Genomic DNA, 21,724 nt, shown 5'->3' with positions numbered 1-21,724 from the left:
GCTCAAAGCCCCAAAGATGAAGACGATAATGAAGATTTAAGCGTAGATTCAGATCGATTTGACTCTGATACCATGTCACAAGATTGAATTCTACAGTAGTACTATAATCAGACTATACTTACTGTAGATTTATTGACAGAAATAAATCAAACTGTATTTACATTATGAAACTCGTACACATTCATAGAGTTTTGAGAGAGGGAGGGAGGGAGAAAGATAGTGAGAGAGAGATCTTAAGTCATAACTCTCATAATACCCTGAAAACTAAAATGTTCAAGTATATATAACAGAATGACTACACACACTCCTAACAACTTTTTCCGCCTTATTTCTAAGTAACACTTGTTGACTTGATCTTGACTTGGCACCTATTAGCCGAGTTGGCTTCCACCATCGCATTATGTAATAATTGACGTTAAACCCATCCCATTACTATGCTTTGGCGGCAAGTAATTATATTATGAAAGAGACAATGCTTTGGCGGCAAGTCAACATAATATTATTGGAATTCTGGATACTTCTACCGCCTTCGTCATTGAACTGTCGTTGTCTTGATATAAAGTCGTTGTACCCATTATACTCTTTTGAAGTAGCCCAATAATCTACTGACCTATCATCAGTGAATACTCTCTTATGTTATTGGCCAATGAGTTCTTAGACTTACCCTATATTGTGAAGTCATTGACAATATATTTGTTGTAAAGGTTTAGAGGCCCAATAATATGAGTTGTCAATCCAATGTTAAATATATAAATTACAGTACAGTATCAAAATAAGCAAAATATAGTAAGCTTTGTGATCGGGTATGTGTTATATCGATATTAATTATTTATCGGTTCCGGTATGGGCTGAGACATGACCGACCCTGAAATTTGGGGTCCTAGTCGAAATCAGTTTATGAGATCTTAATATACCTAAATCATACAAATTCTTATATTTTTATTAGTGGAGTTAAACTTTTTGAATTTTTAGTATAGGAGCCCAAGCAATGCATTTAAAGAATTTAAAGTGGATTCAGCCGCGAAAACGCTTCGATGTATCATGACAACCTTGCTACTTTGAACTTTTTCTCAAGTTTGACAGACTAGCTCCTAACTTCCTTAATAGGTTTCTTTTCCTGTCTTTCCACCCCGGCATAGCGGTTCGCTTCTGATTTTTCAGAAGAATCAACCAGGCGTGAAACTTGTTCGTCTATAACTCATGAACTAAGATATTATTGTTATGTATCTATATATTTTATATTATTATTTGTCATCTTTCCCTCTTTTTGTCTGTCGGCTCGTGTAATAATCCGTGGCATGTATAAAGAAGTAAGTTAATTTATTTTCTATTCACAAAAAACACAAATATAGAATATCGAGTGCAGGGTTAAAATTAAGGAAAATGTTAGAGTATTCAAATTGGATTTCAAAATGTTTCTTAAATATCACGTGGCATTTTTTATTAATTAAAATGTAATTAAAAAAAGATGGTTTCATGGATTCACATTAAAAAGATCAATTAAAATAATTGATACTGTCACATCACATGTGCCACGCCATTTAATTTTTTTGATACCCAATTTAGGAACTCTAACACACTCCAAAATTAACCGGCTAAAGTTGCCTACATTTCTCGGGAAAAAAACAGCTGGTTTCTATTCTGAGGCCTGAGCCCAGTTAAATATAACTTGGGCCGTTTGTCTGAAACCTTTGGTGGGCTTTTCGACACAAATTTTTTAATGGGCTATATTTACACAATCCTATTTCGTAAAGTTAAAAAAATAAAATCTATTCAGCGTAGAAATAGTGAACCGACGTCGTTTCAAAGAATCATATTGTTCTAATTAGTTAGCTCATAGCTGGATCAAAAACGTGTTATTTAAAACACGACGTGACGCCGAACAAAGCACGCAAAACTTGAACACATTGTCGGTACCCGATCGTGTTCACATCCATCTAACAAACTTTCCGATCAAATCTCGCCGGAATCACGTCGGAGTAAAAATAATCATCAACACATGTGCATTTTGTAAATTGAAGTGAAATTGTGTAATGGAAGAGAGAAATAGTTCCGCAACGATGGATCTGTTACGCTCCGAGACAATGCAATTGGTTCAGCTCATTATTCCTATTGAATCGGCTCATCGCACCATTTCTTATCTCGGTGATCTCGGCCTTTTTCAATTTAATGACGTATGTTTCACGTCTAAATACATTTTTGTTCAATCTATTTATTTCGTATCAGCTTCTAATTGTTGTGATGCGATTTTGTTGTTATGTGAATTTTGAAGTTACCTGCATTTGTGAACTAAGTAGCGTTATTTGCGTAAAAGTTTTTTCGCTTTTTGATAATTGTTATAGACATGGATCATCTATCTGAGTTTCAGTTTGTATAACTCTAGGCCATGTTTGTTTAATTGTATTAAGTAGGAGATAGGATTATAGTCCTTTAAATTTTTCAATCCCATGTTCGGTTTGTAAAAAATTAGTGAAGGGTTATCCAAGGATTATAATCTTTTAAATTATCCTATCCCATGTTTGTTTTGTTGGAGTAGATGATAGGATTATATGTTGAGAAACTTACTAACAAGTATAGCAACATAGAGGCAAGTGTATAAAGAATTTAACAAGTTTAGGCCAAGACCATAGTTAACAAAACAAAACATGCAGGTAAACAAAATCAGTAACTGAAATAACGAAGAGAGAAAGAGAGATGTACCCGAAACCATAGCTTTCAACAGTGACTGAAATAAAGGTTTACAGATACAAAATGCCAAGAAAATAATTACAGCTGAGTCACCAGGCCTTGCTCGAAGTCCTGGCTGCTCTTGAAGAGATTATTGCCCCCTACCTGCTGCGTTTGGGATGTGCGCAATATCTCCACCAGGATAAAACAGCTCGGAGTTTATGTTAACAGCAGCAACAAAACCTCCACTTCGACCAGCACCTCAGTCACCGGAAAATATCAGCACTTCAGGACTTATGGGAGAGAAATGCAGAGAGGTTGAAGAGAAGAGATGAGAATGTAGTGTGTAGTATTCATTCAGTTTAGCCTCTATTTATAGGAGAGGAAAAATGAAACTGTCCACACACTTAATGTCTGAATTAAACTGCTCCATTAATGAAAAAATCAAAACTGATCAGATTTTGAATTCATAAATGAAAAAATCAAAACTGAACAGCTTTTGAATTTAAATTATTTGTAACACTTTTCACATTAACACCCACATTAATATCAGAACTTAAGTTAAGTTCTGATTTGACTCATCAGTACTTAAGTTCTGATTCTGATATCAGAACTTATTAAGTTCTGATTTTATTCATCAGTTCTTAAGTTCTGATTCTGATATCAGAACTTGTTAAGTTCTGATTCTTATATCAGAACTTGTTACAGATCAGATTATTTGCAGGACTTAGCCTATTTCAGTACCCAGCCCAATAATCCAGTCACCGATAAATAAATTCGAATTAAAATAATTCTCAAATAAATAAACTCCTCGCCCAGGTCGCCTCGCGTACGCGAGACGCCGAGACATTCGCCCAAATCGCCCTTCGACCCGACCCGGTCCGGTGCGGTGCGGTGCGTGGCGGGGCGGGGCGGGGCGCGCGCGTGTGTGTGTGCGCGTGAAGCACACAACAACACAATGGACCATCACACACCTTAGTAGTTGTATACTACTCATGTGGGTAATACCATATAAAGCACACAACCCCCTTTATTTATTTCAATGTGGGACAAACATTCTCAAATTTTCCAAGCTTTTCCAAGCTACTTTCATCTCTCATTTCATATGGATTTCATTAAGAAAATTCTTAAAACCATACATGAAAATTTAAGTTCAAATATCATTGAACAATTTCCAATCATTAGATTTTAGGATTAACATCAAGAACATAATTAAATTAAGCTCTAAAATCCTAATTTTCTAACAATCCCCCACAAATTCATACAGAAATGTGATCAATTTTCCATCATGACTTGTTTTTCAGAGTCGGTACCCTTCCGGGTTTGAACCCTCCTAATTCCTCTACTTCAATGGCTATCGGACTCAGATGGAATGTTTCACCTTGAATCTTAATCCGTTTAGTATAACCATATTCCATAGACGACGACAAGTCAAAGGTTATGGTGCCAATCTACGGCTTTGAGACATTAATGGTCATGTCTCGATCCTGTTCGTCGAATGCTTCAAGGATTAACCCTATCCTCTAATTGCGACCACACAATTACATTCGCTTAGTTGGGCATCTCCAGAGATATACTGCCTCTATCTCGTCAAATGACTTGATCCCATTCAGAGTTTTAACACTCTTGCTTTTCTGGCAGTGTCAGTACCTTCTAGGTTTACAGGGGATAGATTTAGATACTATAGTATCATCTATGTAGCAAAGATACTACCAACTCATCCTTACAGCTTGTTATTACCCATTGAATACACTTCGAGGGATCTCCTCTCATGTGTATTGGGTTCCCACTGTTGATGAATTATGATGGGTTGACAATCCCATCCCCAACCTTGACTTAAGGACCACTGCAGGTTCCAGTCCTTTAGTAAGAGGATCAGCTATATTATTCTGAGTTCCTATGAACTCTATAGCTATGATCCTATCAGTCACTAAACCCCTTATAGACTTGAGTCTAACTTGGATGTGTCTCTTAGTTTTAGCATTATGCTTTTTACTGCTAATCTTGTCGATAGTTGTTCGACTATCACAGTGAATAGCAATAGCAGGAAGCGGTCTGCTTACTACAGGTATTGCAGACATAAGTCCATGTAACCATTCAGCCTCCGTCCCTGTGGCATCAAGTGCACACAACTCAGCCTCAAAAGTAGACCGAGTAACAATAGTCTGTCTGCTTGACTTCCAGGATATTGCTCCACCAGCCAAGGTGAACACGTATCCAGTCACTCCATTGGAACCAGACTTCTTAGCTATCCAACTTGCATCACTGTACCCTTCAAGCACACCAGGAAATCTCCTGTAGTGTAAACTAAGGTACATTGTGCCTTTTAGATATCTAAGTACTCTATCAAGAGCATCCCAATGAGTTCTGTTTGGACAGCTTGTATATCTCGCCAATTTAGACACAGAATATGAAATATCTGGTCTAGTACAGTTAGCAAGATACTGCAAGCTCCCAATAATCTGAGAATACCTTAACTGAGACACAGGCACTCCTGAAGTATTCTTGACAAGGGCAACTTTCGAATCATAAGGTGTACTAGCGATTCTACACTGTGAATAACCATATTTCTCAAGTATAGATTTCTCTATATAATGAGATTGAGTCAAGGTTATTCCTTCAGTGGACTGAATCAATTTGATTCCAAGAATCACACTTGCCTCACCCATATCCTTCATTTCAAAATGCCTTTTCAAGAATTCTTTAGTCTCGTTAATAATCTCAATATTGGTTCCAAACAATAAAATATCATCCACATATAGGCACAAGATAACACACTCATTACCTTTAACTTTAGTGTAGACACACTTATCACTTTCATTAATCTTATAACTGAAAGGCAATATAGTTTCATCAAACTTTTTATGCCAATCTCTGGGAGCTTGTTTCAAGCCATAGATGGACTTGATCAACTTACATACTTTCCTTTCATTGCCTGATGCAACAAATCCATCAGGCTGATCCATATAAATCTCTTCCTCAAGTTCACCATGAAGAAAAGCTGTCTTTACATCCATCTGATGAATGATAAGACCATGGACTGAAGCCAATGCTATAAGCATTCGGATTGTTACCATTCTTGCAACCGGAGAGTATGTATCAAAATAATCAATTCCTTCCTTTTGCTTAAAACCCTTAGCTACCAGTCTAGCTTTGTACTTATCTATTGAGCCGTCAGGGTTCAACTTCCTTTTAAAGACCCATTTGCACCCAATAGTAGAACACCCAGGAGGGAGAACAACCAACTCCCATGTTCCATTGGAAACAATAGAGTCAATTTCACTCTTGACAGCGCCCTTCCAGTGCCTTGACTCAGAAGAATCCATAGCTTGCCGGAAAGTTAAAGGTTCGTCCTCGATATTGTAAGTGATGAAATCACCTCCAAAATCCTTGACTATTTTTGCACGCTTACTTCTCCTTGGTTTCTCTAATTCCTTAGGAATAGAGCTACTACTAGGTTCCGCCCCCACATTTGTCATCTTTTCCACATGATCAGGAATAGAACTTGATGTGTGAATAGGATCTTCCTCAGAAGTCGTTTCAGGTATTCCAGTCTTCATAGGGTAGACATCCTCAAAGAATGTCGCATCTCGAAATTCAACTATCGTGTTTGCCACTATACCATCTATGTCAGATTTTAACACTAAAAATCTCATAGCTGTAGTGGTTTCAAGATAGCCCAGAAAGATACAGTCAACAGTCTTTGGACCTAGTTTCTTTCTCTTGTGTTCAGGAACAAGCACCTTAGCAAGGCACCCCCACACACGAAGATACTTAAGACTAGTCATCCTGCCTTTCCATAACTCCAAGGGTGTTTTATCCATGTGTTTCAGAGGGACTCTATTCAAAATATGGCAAGCCGTATTTAGGGCCTCTCCCCACATGTATTTAGGCAACCCAGAGTTAATAAGCATACTATTAATCATATCTTTAAATGTTCTGTTCTTTCGCTCAGCAACCCCATTAGACTCAGGTGTGTATGGTGGAGTAACTTCATGAACTATACCATTGTTTGCACAAAATTCATTAAAAGCATTACTCGTATACTCACCTCCTCTATCAGATCTCAATCTTTTAAGTAACTTACTAGTTTGTTTTTCTACTTCAGTTTTATATATAATGAATTTACTAAGTGCTTCATCCTTATGTCTAAGTAAATAAACATAACAATATCTACTACTATCATCTATAAAAGTAATGAAGTATCTAAACTGGTCCTTGGTCAACACACCACCAAATTCACAAATATCAGTGTGTACTAAATCTAACAAGTCTGAATCCCTAACAACGTTATGAAAAGGTTTCCTTATCTGTTTAGCAGACACACATACTTGACATTTAGAATTCTTTTCTATGGTATATTTTGGAATCAACTCTAAGTTCATCATGTTCTTAAGAGCACCAAAGTTTAAATGACCTAGTCTAGCATGCCATATATTTGAGGATTCAATACAATTAACAGTAGGAATAACATTATTATTCAAACTTCCCAAAACGGGATCCGCATTAATAACAAATAAACCATTTGACAAGTAACCCTTGCCAAAGAATGTACCAGTGTGAATAAGAACTACTTTATTACACTTGAACGAAATTTCAAAACCACTAGAAACTAAACAGCTTCCACTTATTATATTTCTACGCATGTCGGGAACATGATGCACTCTCGTCAGAGATAGAATACGTCCTGAAGGGAACTTCAGATCCACGTTTCCAACTCCATGTACTTGAGCAACACTAGCATTCCCCATCTTCACAGTCAAGCTATGACTCTGTTGATAAGATACAAATAAACTAATATCAGCACAAATATGTACATTAGCTCCAGTATCTATCAACCATTCATTTGACAGATAGGTAGAAAATATCACAGGGTTGTAGGATACATACCGGTCAACGTTGGTTTCAGAAGCCGTAGCCTCACCAACAACCATGTTCACTACAGGCCCACTTGCGGTTCCAAGCACAACATTTGCTTGTGCTACCTCGGTTTTCTTCGCTTTCTTCGTAGGGCAGTCCTTACTCCAGTGCCCAACCTGCCCACAAGACCAGCATGGTTTGTTTGCCTTGGGTTTCTTGGCCTTGTCCTTGTCACTCTTAGGTTTATTACTATTAGCTTTCTTAGCAAAAGCCTTCCTCTTTTGTCCTACAGTTGCTATGTTTACCTTCGAGGTACCTTGTTCAGTTGGCATCACATGTCCCTGTTTGGACTTGTGTTGTTCTTGTACCGAGATGTCCAGCATAAGGTTGGTCCAGGTGATCTCTCCTTTCTGTCTTTTCAGGGAGAGAGAGAACTCTTCCCAAGACTTCGGGAGCTTTTCAATCACACTCATCACCTTGAACTTCTCCGGGAGATTCATTCCAGACTCCTTCAAAGCATGCACTATCATCTCGAACTCATGCACCTGCTCAGTCATGGACTTATTGTCCACCAGCTTGAACTCGAGGAACCTTGCCACAGAATACTTTTCTAGACCTTGTGAGTCAGTATTATGTGTCTGGTCCAGCTTCTCCCATAAGAGTTTTGCAGAGTAGGCATCAGAAGAATAGACATCAAACAAAGTGTTTGTTAGTGCCGCCAGAATGGCCGCCCTAGCCACTCCATCCTTCTCAGCCCACTTCGCAAAAGCCTTAACTGTGTCAGCCTTCTCTTGATCCACTACTGGTTTCTCATATTCCACAACCGGCCACAGACCCTTTATAGTCAACCACAACTTCATCCTTTTCTGCCAGCGAGAAAAGCCAATGCCACCGTTGAATTTCTCCGGTAAACCGGTTAGTTCAACAGCTTGTGGGAAACTATAGGTGGTCCAATCAATGGCCCCAGCAGTTACACCGGAACTGCTACCACCACCAACGATAACCTCACTTTCGTTAACCATTATGCTAAATTCTATATAACCAATAATCTCTTCAAGAATGTTGAGAAACTTACTAACAAGTATAGCAACATAGAGGCAAGTGTATAAAGAATTTAACAAGTTTAGGCCAAGACCATAGTTAACAAAACAAAACATGCAGGTAAACAAAATCAGTAACTGAAATAACGAAGAGAGAAAGAGAGATGTACCCGAAACCATAGCTTTCAACAGTGACTGAAATAAAGGTTTACAGATACAAAATGCCAAGAAAATAATTACAGCTGAGTCACCAGGCCTTGCTCGAAGTCCTGGCTGCTCTTGAAGAGATTATTGCCCCCTACCTGCTGCGTTTGGGATGTGCGCAATATCTCCACCAGGATAAAACAGCTCGGAGTTTATGTTAACAGCAGCAACAAAACCTCCACTTCGACCAGCACCTCAGTCACCGGAAAATATCAGCACTTCAGGACTTATGGGAGAGAAATGCAGAGAGGTTGAAGAGAAGAGATGAGAATGTAGTGTGTAGTATTCATTCAGTTTAGCCTCTATTTATAGGAGAGGAAAAATGAAACTGTCCACACACTTAATGTCTGAATTAAACTGCTCCATTAATGAAAAAATCAAAACTGATCAGATTTTGAATTCATAAATGAAAAAATCAAAACTGAACAGCTTTTGAATTTAAATTATTTGTAACACTTTTCACATTAACACCCACATTAATATCAGAACTTAAGTTAAGTTCTGATTTGACTCATCAGTACTTAAGTTCTGATTCTGATATCAGAACTTATTAAGTTCTGATTTTATTCATCAGTTCTTAAGTTCTGATTCTGATATCAGAACTTGTTAAGTTCTGATTCTTATATCAGAACTTGTTACAGATCAGATTATTTGCAGGACTTAGCCTATTTCAGTACCCAGCCCAATAATCCAGTCACCGATAAATAAATTCGAATTAAAATAATTCTCAAATAAATAAACTCCTCGCCCAGGTCGCCTCGCGTACGCGAGACGCCGAGACATTCGCCCAAATCGCCCTTCGACCCGACCCGGTCCGGTGCGGTGCGTGGCGGGGCGCGCGCGTGAAGCACACAACAACACAATGGACCATCACACACCTTAGTAGTTGTATACTACTCATGTGGGTAATACCATATAAAGCACACAACCCCCTTTATTTATTTCAATGTGGGACAAACATTCTCAAATTTTCCAAGCTTTTCCAAGCTACTTTCATCTCTCATTTCATATGGATTTCATTAAGAAAATTCTTAAAACCATACATGAAAATTTAAGTTCAAATATCATTGAACAATTTCCAATCATTAGATTTTAGGATTAACATCAAGAACATAATTAAATTAAGCTCTAAAATCCTAATTTTCTAACATTATAATCCCATCTAATGCTTGGTGGGAGGAGGTATTGTTTTATCCCCTTCTACAAGTCATTTTTTAAAAGATTATAATCCCCTCATTGTTACCCCATATGAAACAAACATAGAATTGGAAAATTTAAAGGACTATATTCCAATCCCAAGTACTATCCCACAAAACAAACATAGGATAAAATTTTAAAGGATTATATTTCAATCCTACACTAATCCTTTCAAACAAACTTAGGATAGGATTATTTAATCCATAGAACTAATTTTGATGGGATTAGTTATCCCCGGATTATTATCCCAGGACTATAATCCCATCAAACAAACATGGCCCTAGAGTTTGTAGATTATTACTACCAAGTCCTGTCTAAGAATTATTAGGAACAACTTTTAGTTTTTCCCATTATTTGTACAAGCTAGCGCGTAAAGTCTCATATTCCAAGCTGTGATTGTATATAGGTTCATGTCATCTTTTTACTGCAATTTGCTCATTGTACAGCTATCACATTGTTTTTTTAATTATAGTTTAAAGTGTTCTTTTCTCTTGTTCTGTATGTAGATGTACGCTATAAATTTGTAATGTTATGTTTTATTTTAGAAGTTCAGTTTAAACAAGTTTTTTTATTCATCATTGAACAGAATGTTTATGTTTGATGATTAATTTTGAGCTAAATAATTGAAGTTGATCCTTTTTCTGTTTAAAGATGAAAACGGCATATGTGATTGAATATCTATTTTTTTGAATCTGATTTGCAATAGTACTGTTGTATTGTTCTTTCTACAGCTAAATACTGATAAGAGCCCGTTCCAGAGGACATATGCTGCTCAGGTGTGTTTCTGCTACATAATATAATGTAAATAACTGAACTACATCCTTGTGGTTATGCGGATACTTGAAATCTTAATTGTTGTTTTACCACTAACCATAACTGGAAAAGCTTACTAGGAGAATTCTAGATTCGGTTGTACATTCTTCTATATAAATATGGTGAACCATAAATGTCTAATACTTAAATATTAAACTGAAACCAATATTTTCTTTATATCTGGTAGGGGTAGGGCAGAAGTGAATTTTATAGAGAAAGATATGTTGTAGCACGAAGTTATGTGGTGTTTTTTCTGCAAGACACACCATTTGATAGATGGTAGAAACTAGCAAACTGATGGACATTTTTGTTTGGTTATAATTACAAAAAAACATCACTTAAATAGAGACTTGGTAGTTGTAGGCTGTCTTAAATTATCAGTGTAAGAATACTTCTATAAATATGTGTTCTGTAACCAGAATATCAGATTCAGTTTGATCTTTGCGCTTTTTTTGTTTAGATTAAAAGATGTGGGGAAATGGCACGCAAGCTACGTTTTTTTAGGGAACAAATGTCGAAGACAGGTTTCCTACCCTCAGGAAGATATGACATGAGTACTGATATCAATTTAGATGTCTTGGAGGTACTGCACTTTGATTGCTTAAATTTCCTTGCCTCTAAAGATTCTCATACTTCGTTTCAGTTTATCAATCTTTTAATTAATATGTCTAGATGAACCTCGGAGTTTATGAAGCTGAGTTGACAGAGATGAATACTAACAATGAAAAACTACAACGTGCTTACAGTGAACTTCTAGAATATAAGCTTGTTTTGCAGAAGGTATATACCTGGGCATTAATATTTACAAAAAGACAAAGTTTGTTGGCATGAGCTTGTATATCTGACTTAATTATGTGCTTTTACGTTAGGCTGGTGAATTTTTCCATTCTGCTCAGAGCAAGGCAGTATCTCAGCCAAGAGACATTGATGAATATCGTGTTGGTGATAGATCAATGGACAGTCCTTTGCTATTAGAACAAGTAAAGTTTTAGTTACGGAAATTCCTAAAGATGAATGAAAACTTTCTTACTTTATCCCTGGGTTAAACTTTTGCTTTTTTTTAGGAAATGTCCACAGATTTATCAAGCCATGTAAAGCTGGGATCAGTCAGTGGCCTAGTTCCTAGAGAAAAGTCAATGGCTTTTGAGAAAATTCTTTTTCGTGCAACGAGGGGTAATGTGTTTCTTAAGCAAGCAGTTGTTGAAGATTCTGTAACAGATCCTGTATCTGGAGAGAAGGTAAATTATGCAGAATCTTAAAATTTGCAGCTAAATTAATGGGTTGATTTGAACTTAAATGTGTAATAAGTATATTAACTCACAGGCCTTCTGTTCATTTTCAGAGGGCCAGAAGCGTGGCCAGAAAATTAATTATTGGGTTCAAAAATCAATATTTACTATAAATTTTCACTTTCTGTGTGAAATGATTTCACTATGTTTCATATGTTAAATTGATAAATATAGTTGTAAATTCTGTGGGGCCAATCTCCCCTGTTGTTTTTAAGGTGGCTACACCACTGTCAATGTGGTTTTTTTCTGAGTGGTGCTGTTTAATCTTGGACTGTTGATCACTTTATTCTAGTTTCTTTTTGACGTTAGATGCCTTCTTGCTTTACTCTATGTTCTTTATTGTTTATTACTTCATTCCCGAGATATACTTTTTTCTCTCTGAGAGGAAATGGTTGTGTACTTGCAGGCAGAGAAAAACGTCTTTGTTGTCTTCTATTCTGGAGAACGAGCAAAGAGCAAAATATTAAAAATTTGTGACGCATTTGGAGCAAACCGTTATCCATTCACAGATGATGTCGGCAAACAATTTCAGATGATCACAGAGGTATGTGTTCTGATGACAGGACCCCAGGAAGATACAAAAGCATGTATAAATTACAAATACAAATTCTATACTTGGGAGCCGGGGGTTGGAGGGAGGCTGGATTTTATTGCTCTCTCTCACTCTCAAGCCAGAACCCTTTTCAATAGTAATTTACTAACTAGAATGCTATGGTGCCAGATTTTTGTTATCACCTATTTGTTCATAATTTATAACACAATGATTTTATATAATTTATAAAAAAATTAAAACCAATGATCATCCGTAAAACTAATGTTAACCTAGTAAATGGAAAATTGTATTAGAATTCCAAATTTATATATATAACTTACACTATCACCTACTTATTTGTTATATATAATTTTCCTACATAATTTTACTAGATGTCGCTAAACCTTAAAACCATTAAAATATCAATCATAAGAGATATAAGCAACATTAATCTAACCAAATCCTCTTAGAAAATTAAAATCTCATAAATCCCTTTATTAGAATATTGAATTTTTTAAATATTAACCATGAGCCATATAACCGAGGTTACATTAACTTGTTACTAGTACTAAATTATTAAAAATCTAAAATCATCTATAATGAAATTGGTTATCAGCTATGTATTTAATTAAAACATTATAATTATACTGTATCCTATCTAAACACTAAAATAATTAAAGTATCAAACGTTACACATATAAACAACGTTAGCCTAATAAAATATTCAATTCTATCAGAATTATAAAATTACATATATGGTAGTATATACATGTGTACACTAAAAGTGTCATTAGTTTACCATAAGATATCTCATATACGATATGTAAAATTAACACAGTCTAAATTGAATTTTTCCAAAGAAGTTCGACTAATCTTATTTTTTTGAATTTTTTTAGCAATTTCTTGTATATTCTTTATTAAAATAGGAAAAGTTTTTTTAGAGGCATTGAACAAAAAAAACTATGGAACTTGTGCCAGGATAGTTTATAACCACATAATATTTGGTTTCACTGTTTTTATTCTTTTACAATCATAACAATAATGCAATAGTTCAGGGAAATGCTACAACTTTATTTTTCACGGATCTTCTGGTTAAATGAATTGCATACTCATACATTACAGATTTATATATGTACAACTTTTTTTCTTTTCCTTTTTAGATATAGATATGAGCAAATACTGTACTGTATTTCTTATGATCTGTTGATATATGATAAAAGGTATCTGCAAAACTTTCTGAGCTGAAGACTACCATAGATGTTGGACAAATGCATCGAGGAAATCTTTTACAGACTATTGGATATGACTTTGAGAAATGGAACCTTCTGGTGAGTTCATGGAATCAATCTCGCGTTTCTGTTGCTGATCTGTTACTATTCAAGTTTTGTATTTAACTTAAAATAAAACTTTTACAGGTGAAGAAGGAGAAGTCCATTTATCATGTGTTGAACATGCTAAGCATCGATGTGACAAAGAAATGCCTCGTGGCAGAAGGCTGGTGTCCTGTTTTCGCTACAAATCAGGTATTACTTTCTCTTTGTTTTCCTTTCCTACCTGTGGGGAGTTATTTGAATAGACTAATTTGAAAGTGCAGATTCAAAGTGTATTGGACCGAGCAATCTTTGACAGCAATTCACAAGTAGGGGTCATATTCCAGGTTTTGCATACAGAGGAACCCCCACCCACATTTTTTCGCACGAACAAGGTCACTTCCGCTTTTCAAGAAATTGTAGATGCATATGGGTGAGCATCTCAATTTATATTTTCCCTAATAACTAACCTAAATTCTCACTCGAATAGTAGGGATAACTGATGCTGCTGCAATAAATACATGTTATGTTTATAGTATAAAATATAAATATCTCATTCTGCCTATTTAGTTGTCTTTGTTATTTTAACCATGAGTGAGAGAAGTTGAAATGCACCTACTGCATTTTTTAATATGTAAGTGCAACATGAAAATGTTTTGTAAAATTTAACTGTGGCGCGAATAGTTACAGATATATACTTAGTTTTGTACACTTGCTCTTTGTTTAACTTCAATTTTTTCTCTTGCTCACTTCTGCACTTGCTGCAATTCTTAGTTGAGTAAAAAGTATAATGTAAAAGGTCAACCTACTTAATATGACATTTATCATATATAATGGACTGTACAGAGCTTTAAGTCACATAAACACTGAACTCAACTGGTGAGCAACAGACTCAAAGGATAGGCTAGAAATTTGTATATAAATTGTTTTCATACAAGCCATCTCCGTCTCTTTTACTTGTTTTCTATTGCACTTTCCCTACTCCAAGCCGACCTTGACATAGCTGTCATGAATTTATTGCCATTGGTCAGTAATTATTTGAATTGGGGATAGAGGTTTCTAAACATGAAACTCTTTCTAATTTGCAAGAAAGAATACATGTTTAATATTTCACAGGTTCTAATGATTCTTTTAACTGTTTTAAAATGAATCTACAAGCTGAACAGTTCTAATGAAGTTAATGTTGTTGTTATGTCAGGGTGGCCAAGTATCAGGAAGCAAATCCTGGCGTGTACACGATTGTTACCTTTCCATTTCTCTTTGCAGTCATGTTTGGAGATTGGGGTCATGGTATATGCTTATTTCTTGCCACGCTATATTTCATCGTGAAAGAGAAGAAACTTTCTGGTCAGGTAATCTTAATTTTTCTTCATTGGTGCATATTTTATGATCTCTGAATTTGCAAATGGGTGTAGCTTTTTTGAGATTAGATAATGTAGGTATTCATTTCCTGGTTGCATATTTAAGGCCGTATTTGGAAGCTAGCAGTTTGGGAAGAAATTAGCTTATTGAACCAAAAGAGAGGTTTGACCAAATGAAACCTCTAATATTAGTGTTTGGTAGTTAGCAGATTGAAATAGCGGTTTGGACCCAATTAGCTAACGTTGAAAAGGCTACTTATAGGAGTTTTTTCAATTAGATGATTGTCCATGTGTCTAGTGACAATACATAAAGTTAATTGAAACATCTATTACCAAACAGTTTCATTTAAAACAAGTAGGTTCAATCCGCTAGTCAAAACAGTTAACTCAATCAGCTAGTCAAAATAGATAATTCAATCCGCTACCGCTAACAACTAAACGCTAATTGCCAAATAGGGCCTAAGTAATTGCAAATTAGCGGCCTTGTCTGTAGAAAAGTTTAAAAATGGAAAAAGAAAAACGGGTATGCTAAGGTAGATATGCTTACTAGTATATGTTTCATTAAATCTTTTTTTTAAACAAATATGTATTGCTGATTAGTATAGAAGCCATCACATGTGGTGAAACAAAAGAGATTAAACATATAATCAATTTTAAAGTCTCCTCTAACACACGATTTCTTACTCATTTGCATTTATACCTTTTGCAATACCGGAATTGCCTTAATTATTTTCATTCCATGTGCAGAAGCTTGGAGACATCTTGGATATGACTTTTGGTGGTCGCTATGTTATTTTGATGATGTCCATATTCTCGATATACACTGGCTTGATTTATAATGAATTTTTTTCTGTTCCATTTGAACTCTTTGGACGATCTGCCTACGACTGTCGTGATTCTACTTGCAGGTATTGGAGTGATACATTTGTTTATTAATTCACCAAGTAACCTTAAATTTACATATATTCACTCAGACTCTAAATTCTTGTTTTGTTACAGCGAGGCCTATACAATAGGCCTGATCAAAGTTCGTGACACTTACCCATTTGGCCTGGATCCCAAGTGGCATGGTACCCGCAGTGAGTTGCCATTCCTGAACTCACTGAAGATGAAAATGTCAATCTTACTAGGTGTAGCTCAGATGAATCTTGGAATTCTATTGAGCTATTATAATGCCAAATTCTTCCGTAATGAAATAAATATCTGGTAAGAATTCAACCAGCTATCACATAGAGGCACCAATTTTTATGTTCCATATGGATGTCGTTCATTCTATCAAGTAGTTCAAAACATGAGCATTATGCACCCTTGTTCCAGCTAATGATAAGTAGACTTTGTCCATGTTAATTCTGCATTGTAATATGGAAACCCTATTACATAAAGAAACGACCATTAGAAATTCGCTAAAACATAAAAAAACTACCATTAGATAGAAAATCCTTATTTCCATAAACACTCTTTATAGTGAATGTGAAATGCACTTATACATGCAAATGTTCAAGTTAGAGCCTTAGCATATGTTTGTTTCTTTTAGAAGAAAATGTTTGCGGATATGTTAATTGCCTTTTTTATGAAATTTCAGCATTTAGTTCAAAATCATCTGCGCTTACGTGTTTGTAAATAAAATTCATATGTTATTAGTTGTTCAACTTATGCTGGTTCCTGTAGTCATCGTTAGTACTACATTTTTCAGGTACCAATTTATTCCACAGATGATATTTTTAAATAGCCTGTTTGGTTACCTTTCACTTCTCATAATTGTGAAATGGTGCACTGGTTCCCAAGCTGATCTGTATCATGTGATGATCTACATGTTCCTAAGCCCTACTGATGATTTGGGTGACAATCAACTTTTTATCGGCCAGAAATACCTTCAGGTTTGATCTTTTCAAACTTGACGTGCATATGTAACATTCTGCTTCTAGAAAACAAATTCCAGGGATTTCTTTTTATTTACAGATTTTATTACTATTGTTGGCACTTGTGGCTGTACCCTGGATGCTGTTCCCTAAGCCGCTTCTTCTAAAGAAGCAACATGAGGAAGTATGTCCATAGCATTTTATCGTCCTGTAATTTTATTTTATTTAAATGTGTGTGTGTAATATTTACTTATTCAATATGTTAAACATATATTTATCATTCATTCGCAGAGACATCGTGGTCAATCCTACACACAACTTTACAATATGGATGAGTCTGCTGAATTGGAATCAAAAAGTAAGGGTTCTCATGGGCATGGAGACTTTGAGTTCAGCGAGATTTTTGTACACCAACTTATACATACCATTGAATTTGTACTTGGAGCAGTCTCTAATACAGCTTCTTACCTTCGTTTGTGGGCCCTCAGGTATTCACATATTTTAATTAATTATGGACTATAACTACAATAATTTCATGTTACACTGAAACTCGTGGACTTGCAAAAACAGGTCGATCTTATCTCCTTTACTCTTTATAATAAAACATAAAGCTGGCAAATGGGTTAACCCTTGGGTTAATGGCTACGATTAAATTGATTATTGCTAATGGTTTTTTTAACTAATAAATGAATAGTATTTAAATTATTTAATGAATATTATGATGCCACATGCCTCTCTTTAGTTTTAGGTCACTGAAAAACTTATAATGTGATTTCTTGTTCAGTCTTGCACATTCCGAGTTGTCCAGTGTTTTCTACGAGAAGGTGCTGCTTTTAGCTTGGGGGTACGTTCTATCTTACCTTTTGTGATTTTGTGATTTTTTAAGTCGCAAGCAAGATAGCTAAAATACACGAAGAAAAGCTAATGTGCAGTATGTGATTGCAGTTTCAACAATATCATAGTCCTAGCGATTGGTGTTATAGTATTTATCTTTGCTACGGTTGGAGTTCTTCTAATTATGGAAACCCTTAGTGCATTCCTGCATGCATTACGACTTCATTGGGTGGAATTTCAGAACAAGTTTTATGAGGGTGATGGGTACAAATTCTATCCCTTTTCATTTGCATTAATCAGTGAAGACGAGGAATGACTGATATAGTTCTTGGCCGAGTTGATTTATTATGTTACATGAATCGAAATCATGGTTGAACTTGTTCAATTATTCAACCTGGATAGAGGACTCCAAGAATGCAAGGAAAGTAATGCCCCAGAGATTTGGTGTGCTCCCCACGACACCGCCTTCATAATTTTTTTATTGCTGCTGCAAATACCACTAATTCTAGGAATGTTAGGAATAAAATCATCCTCTTTTACGTACTTGTTGCTTATTTGTAAAGTGCTTTGTATACATGTAAACGCAGTCAAAATTTTGTATCAGTGAGAAATATATACCAGATGTACAATGATATTGTTACAAACTAATACTATATGCTACTCAAGGACCAAGTACTTGTACCAAGATGATATTATTGAATTGCCACGACTAGCATCAATTACCAAAAATCAGAAACAACTTAAAAATTACAAGGACAATACACAAATTTAAAGATGACCCAATTTTAGCCTATTAATCAACAAATTATAAGTTAGTTCTGTATCTGAATCTGTCAAGTAAAAAAATGAAAAATTATATAACTGAAACAGAGATGGTAAACAAGCATGCTAATTCCTACCAAGGCCAATATGCCATTAACATTTCAGTATTTTAAACCAGTTTACAAATAGTCTGAAAACTGACATTACTGAGATCATTCATCCCAGAAATATACATAACACAATTAGTATATACAAGAAAGGCCCTAAACGAGCCAACATAGCAATAATAAGTGCCCGATGCATGTTTAATTTAGAGTCTACTCTGAAGCAGAGTGATGACTGGAATCATTCATCTCAGAGATACAGATAACACAATTTGTATATACAAGAAAGGCCCTAAACGAACCAACATAGCAATAATAAGTGCCAGATGCAGGTTTAATTTAGAGTCTACTCTGAAGTAGAGTGAAATGCTGCTACTGTGGACACCATAGAATCTACCCCGCAAACATCATGTGTTTGGCCTCTGCAGATCTTGTAGTATCCATCTTCTCCCCAACTTTCTCCCCATGAATTCTTTATGATCCAGTAAGGCTTGTCCTTGAGACGAATGGGAGCATATCCGGCAGCTCCATACCCCACCAGAAGCACCCCATGATCCAAACGGTTCTTTGAACAGATGTATGGGCATGAAACTCCCTTGACATAAGTCTGCATCCACGCTGCATTGATGCCAACTGCACAAGAGTAAATGAATTAGCATAAAGGATATTGAATATATTTAAAAAAAGGAGATTAACTTCAAATATCCTAATTTCAGATTTAGTTCCCCAAACCTAAGAAATTACAAAATTAAATATTTTAGGGGTAACTGTTACCTGCAAGAGGGCCATTCTTCACCAAATTTGCAGCAATTTGATCCTCATCGACGGAAACCACACTGTAATTAGCTACAGATGCTGCAATTTTATTCTTGTCAAATTTGCACTTGCCATCCTTCCCTGTGTAAGGATAATCTTTTTCAAGTTGAAGTCCACCGGCCTTGACTGTATACTGAAAGGCAGTATTCATCAACCCCCCATTGCACCCAGCATCACACACTCCATCTTGGTCACACTGCAATGATATCAGAAGTCAAGCAACTTTACTTAACAAGGCCATATTTTTTTATACATGTAATAAATAGTAATATAGGATATAATCTCTAGAAGAACCTCCACCAAGAGGTAACAAAATATGTCAATTTAGGTTCTTCTAACTTGTTACTCATGTTAATACTGTCTATGGCAAGGTCTCTTCACTTTGTTGTGGTTACTTGATATTAACATGCCCATAGCTAAAATTAACAGTCACCGTGTTTGAGTCATTACCTAGACAGAATTTTTAGTGTATGTGATCAAAATTAAATTTTGAGTTATTAATTGTTGACATCGAGTCAATCTCTGAATTTAAACAACACTCCAAAGTTGGTTTCATAAATCCAAGCTCTTTAGAGTAAAAATTCAAACTTTAGCCAACATAATAATTAATCGTCGCCAAGGTGCCTATGTACTCTTTATAGGGATATCTAAGTCTACGCCTTTCTATTATCTAAGTCATTAAGCATAACATCCAATTTACAATCAAATATTTACCATATATCATCATCACTAGCTAAAAAAAGGTAAAAACATCTCATGAATAAAAAAACTCAACACGAGAATAGATCAAAACCTCGTGGTCACAGTCAACGAGCTGTTGCTCACTGAGGCTAACAAGTTCACCAGTTGCCAGATAATGTGCTCCTTCTAGTGCACCAGTGGTACTAAACGACCAGCACGATCCACATGATCCCTACAATCAAATCATATCAAAATTAGTTATCTTAGCATGATCACAATAATTAAAACAGTTATCCGAACGCGAGCCTTAAAAGCTGACAACAATATATTAAAACTATTATTCAAACGCGAGCCTTAAATATATTTAACTTGACAACACTATATTTAGCTCACACCGCTAACCTTGAATATATTTAACTCAAGTGTGACAACAATATATTGAAACCTTTATCCAATCGAGCCTTAAATATACGTGACAACAATTATTAAAACCGTATCCGAACTCGAGGTAAAATACCTGATTTTTAACACCAGTGACAGCACCTTTATCTCTCCAATCAAAATCCTCCGGCAAATTATTAGTCGGAAGAATCGGAGCTTTCTGCGCACCTTCTAGAAACTCCGGCTTCTTCAAACCTAAATACCTCTCCCTAAACTCCTTCGGCGTTAAATCGGAGAACTGCGTCACGCCGTGCTCAGCCGACGGATCAAGCAGCTGATTACGCTTCGCACGGAGCAGATTCGCCTTAAAAACCGAGAATCTATAATCACGTTCTTTGTCATCACTGTAAGTCTTCCCAAACTTAGCTTTAAACAGCGAAAAGTGATGATCGGCGTTGAGGAGATTCACGGCTTTGTGATCCTCCCCCGGCACTACTTGACGGATTAATTGATCGTCGGAAAAGTCGCCGGCGGCGAAAGATATGAGGAGAGAGAGTAGAGAGAGAGTTAATAAGTGATCCATTAGGAAGAATCTGTTTGTGTGGTTGGCTTATTTGGTATCGGATACAGTCGTGTTTATATTGGCAACGTATGAGAATGGTAGGTGGGGTGCTAACCAGTAATATGAGGGCACGTGTTCGGTGTTATCTTGGTGGGTATTAATAAATATCTAAAATGTCGCTTTTGAGTGACAAGAGGTTTTGATTTTTAGTGCGATTATTTTGTACCGATTGCTTCTACGAATTCGACTCTCAATAAAGTCGCTGTTCGGAATAATTTTTCTTTTTGGTTTACTATTATTTTAATTTTTACGTGCTTCAAAATATGCTAAAATTTAAATTACTGTACTAATTGCTTGGATGATGAAGTGTATTCATACGTCGTGTTTGGTTTTTAAGGCAATAGAAAGTCGTGTTTGGTTTAGAAGTTTAGAAGTTGGTTTTCTTTTTAACG

At 35.8% G+C, this 21,724-nt stretch overlaps 2 protein-coding genes across 3 annotated transcripts; one reads left to right on the top strand and one right to left on the bottom strand.

The window, feature by feature from the left end:
• The first annotated feature begins 1,853 nt into the window (after nt 1-1,853).
• LOC141713420 (V-type proton ATPase subunit a3-like) lies at nt 1,854-18,638 on the top strand. 2 transcript variants are annotated; one of them, XM_074516841.1, is made up of 18 exons: nt 1,854-2,174; nt 10,700-10,744; nt 11,242-11,364; nt 11,454-11,561; nt 11,651-11,761; nt 11,846-12,019; nt 12,477-12,614; nt 13,823-13,930; nt 14,018-14,125; nt 14,197-14,345; nt 15,111-15,264; nt 16,021-16,181; nt 16,273-16,479; nt 16,967-17,150; nt 17,233-17,316; nt 17,424-17,620; nt 17,917-17,976; nt 18,078-18,638. In XM_074516841.1, exons 1-18 carry the CDS (start codon nt 2,034-2,036, stop codon nt 18,280-18,282), a joined length of 2,457 nt encoding a protein of 818 aa, XP_074372942.1. In that variant the 5' UTR covers nt 1,854-2,033; the 3' UTR covers nt 18,283-18,638. The 2 variants fall into 2 exon arrangements, with proteins under 2 accessions (XP_074372942.1, XP_074372943.1); XM_074516842.1 differs by having other exon boundaries at nt 10,700-10,769.
• A 220-nt stretch (nt 18,639-18,858) lies between these two features.
• On the bottom strand, nt 18,859-21,332 carry LOC141713422 (cysteine proteinase 15A-like). Its single transcript, XM_074516843.1, has 4 exons — nt 20,847-21,332; nt 20,442-20,561; nt 19,607-19,844; nt 18,859-19,465 (listed from the first exon to the last, which is right to left on the bottom strand). Exons 1-4 carry the CDS (start codon nt 21,291-21,293, stop codon nt 19,179-19,181), a joined length of 1,092 nt encoding a protein of 363 aa, XP_074372944.1. The 5' UTR covers nt 21,294-21,332; the 3' UTR covers nt 18,859-19,178.
• Between the last annotated feature and the right edge of the window lie 392 nt (nt 21,333-21,724).

Source organism: Apium graveolens, chromosome 3 (assembly GCF_009905375.1).
Source record: "Apium graveolens cultivar Ventura chromosome 3, ASM990537v1, whole genome shotgun sequence".
Lineage (NCBI taxonomy): Eukaryota > Viridiplantae > Streptophyta > Magnoliopsida > Apiales > Apiaceae > Apium > Apium graveolens.
The sequence above is the reverse complement of the archived record's forward strand: the minus strand, read 5'-3'. Positions and strand labels throughout refer to the sequence as shown.

What these genes read in the sequence shown, in the direction of transcription:
- LOC141713420 (XM_074516841.1), top strand. Translation starts at nt 2,034, where the DNA reads ATGGAAGAGAGAAATAGTTCCGCAACGATGGATCTGTTACGCTCCGAG. An exon ending in GAAATTGTAGATGCATATGG is followed by an intron (nt 14,346 to 15,110) that starts GTGAGCATCTCA and finishes TTGTTATGTCAG; the next exon opens with GGTGGCCAAGTATCAGGAAG. An exon ending in GTGCTGCTTTTAGCTTGGGG is followed by an intron (nt 17,977 to 18,077) that starts GTACGTTCTATC and finishes ATGTGATTGCAG; the next exon opens with TTTCAACAATATCATAGTCC.
- LOC141713422 (XM_074516843.1), bottom strand. Translation starts at nt 21,293, where the DNA reads ATGGATCACTTATTAACTCTCTCTCTACTCTCTCTCCTCATATCTTTC. An exon ending in TCACTGGTGTTAAAAATCAG is followed by an intron (nt 20,562 to 20,846) that starts GTATTTTACCTC and finishes ATTTGATTGTAG; the next exon opens with GGATCATGTGGATCGTGCTG. An exon ending in TCGTTGACTGTGACCACGAG is followed by an intron (nt 19,845 to 20,441) that starts GTTTTGATCTAT and finishes ATATCATTGCAG; the next exon opens with TGTGACCAAGATGGAGTGTG.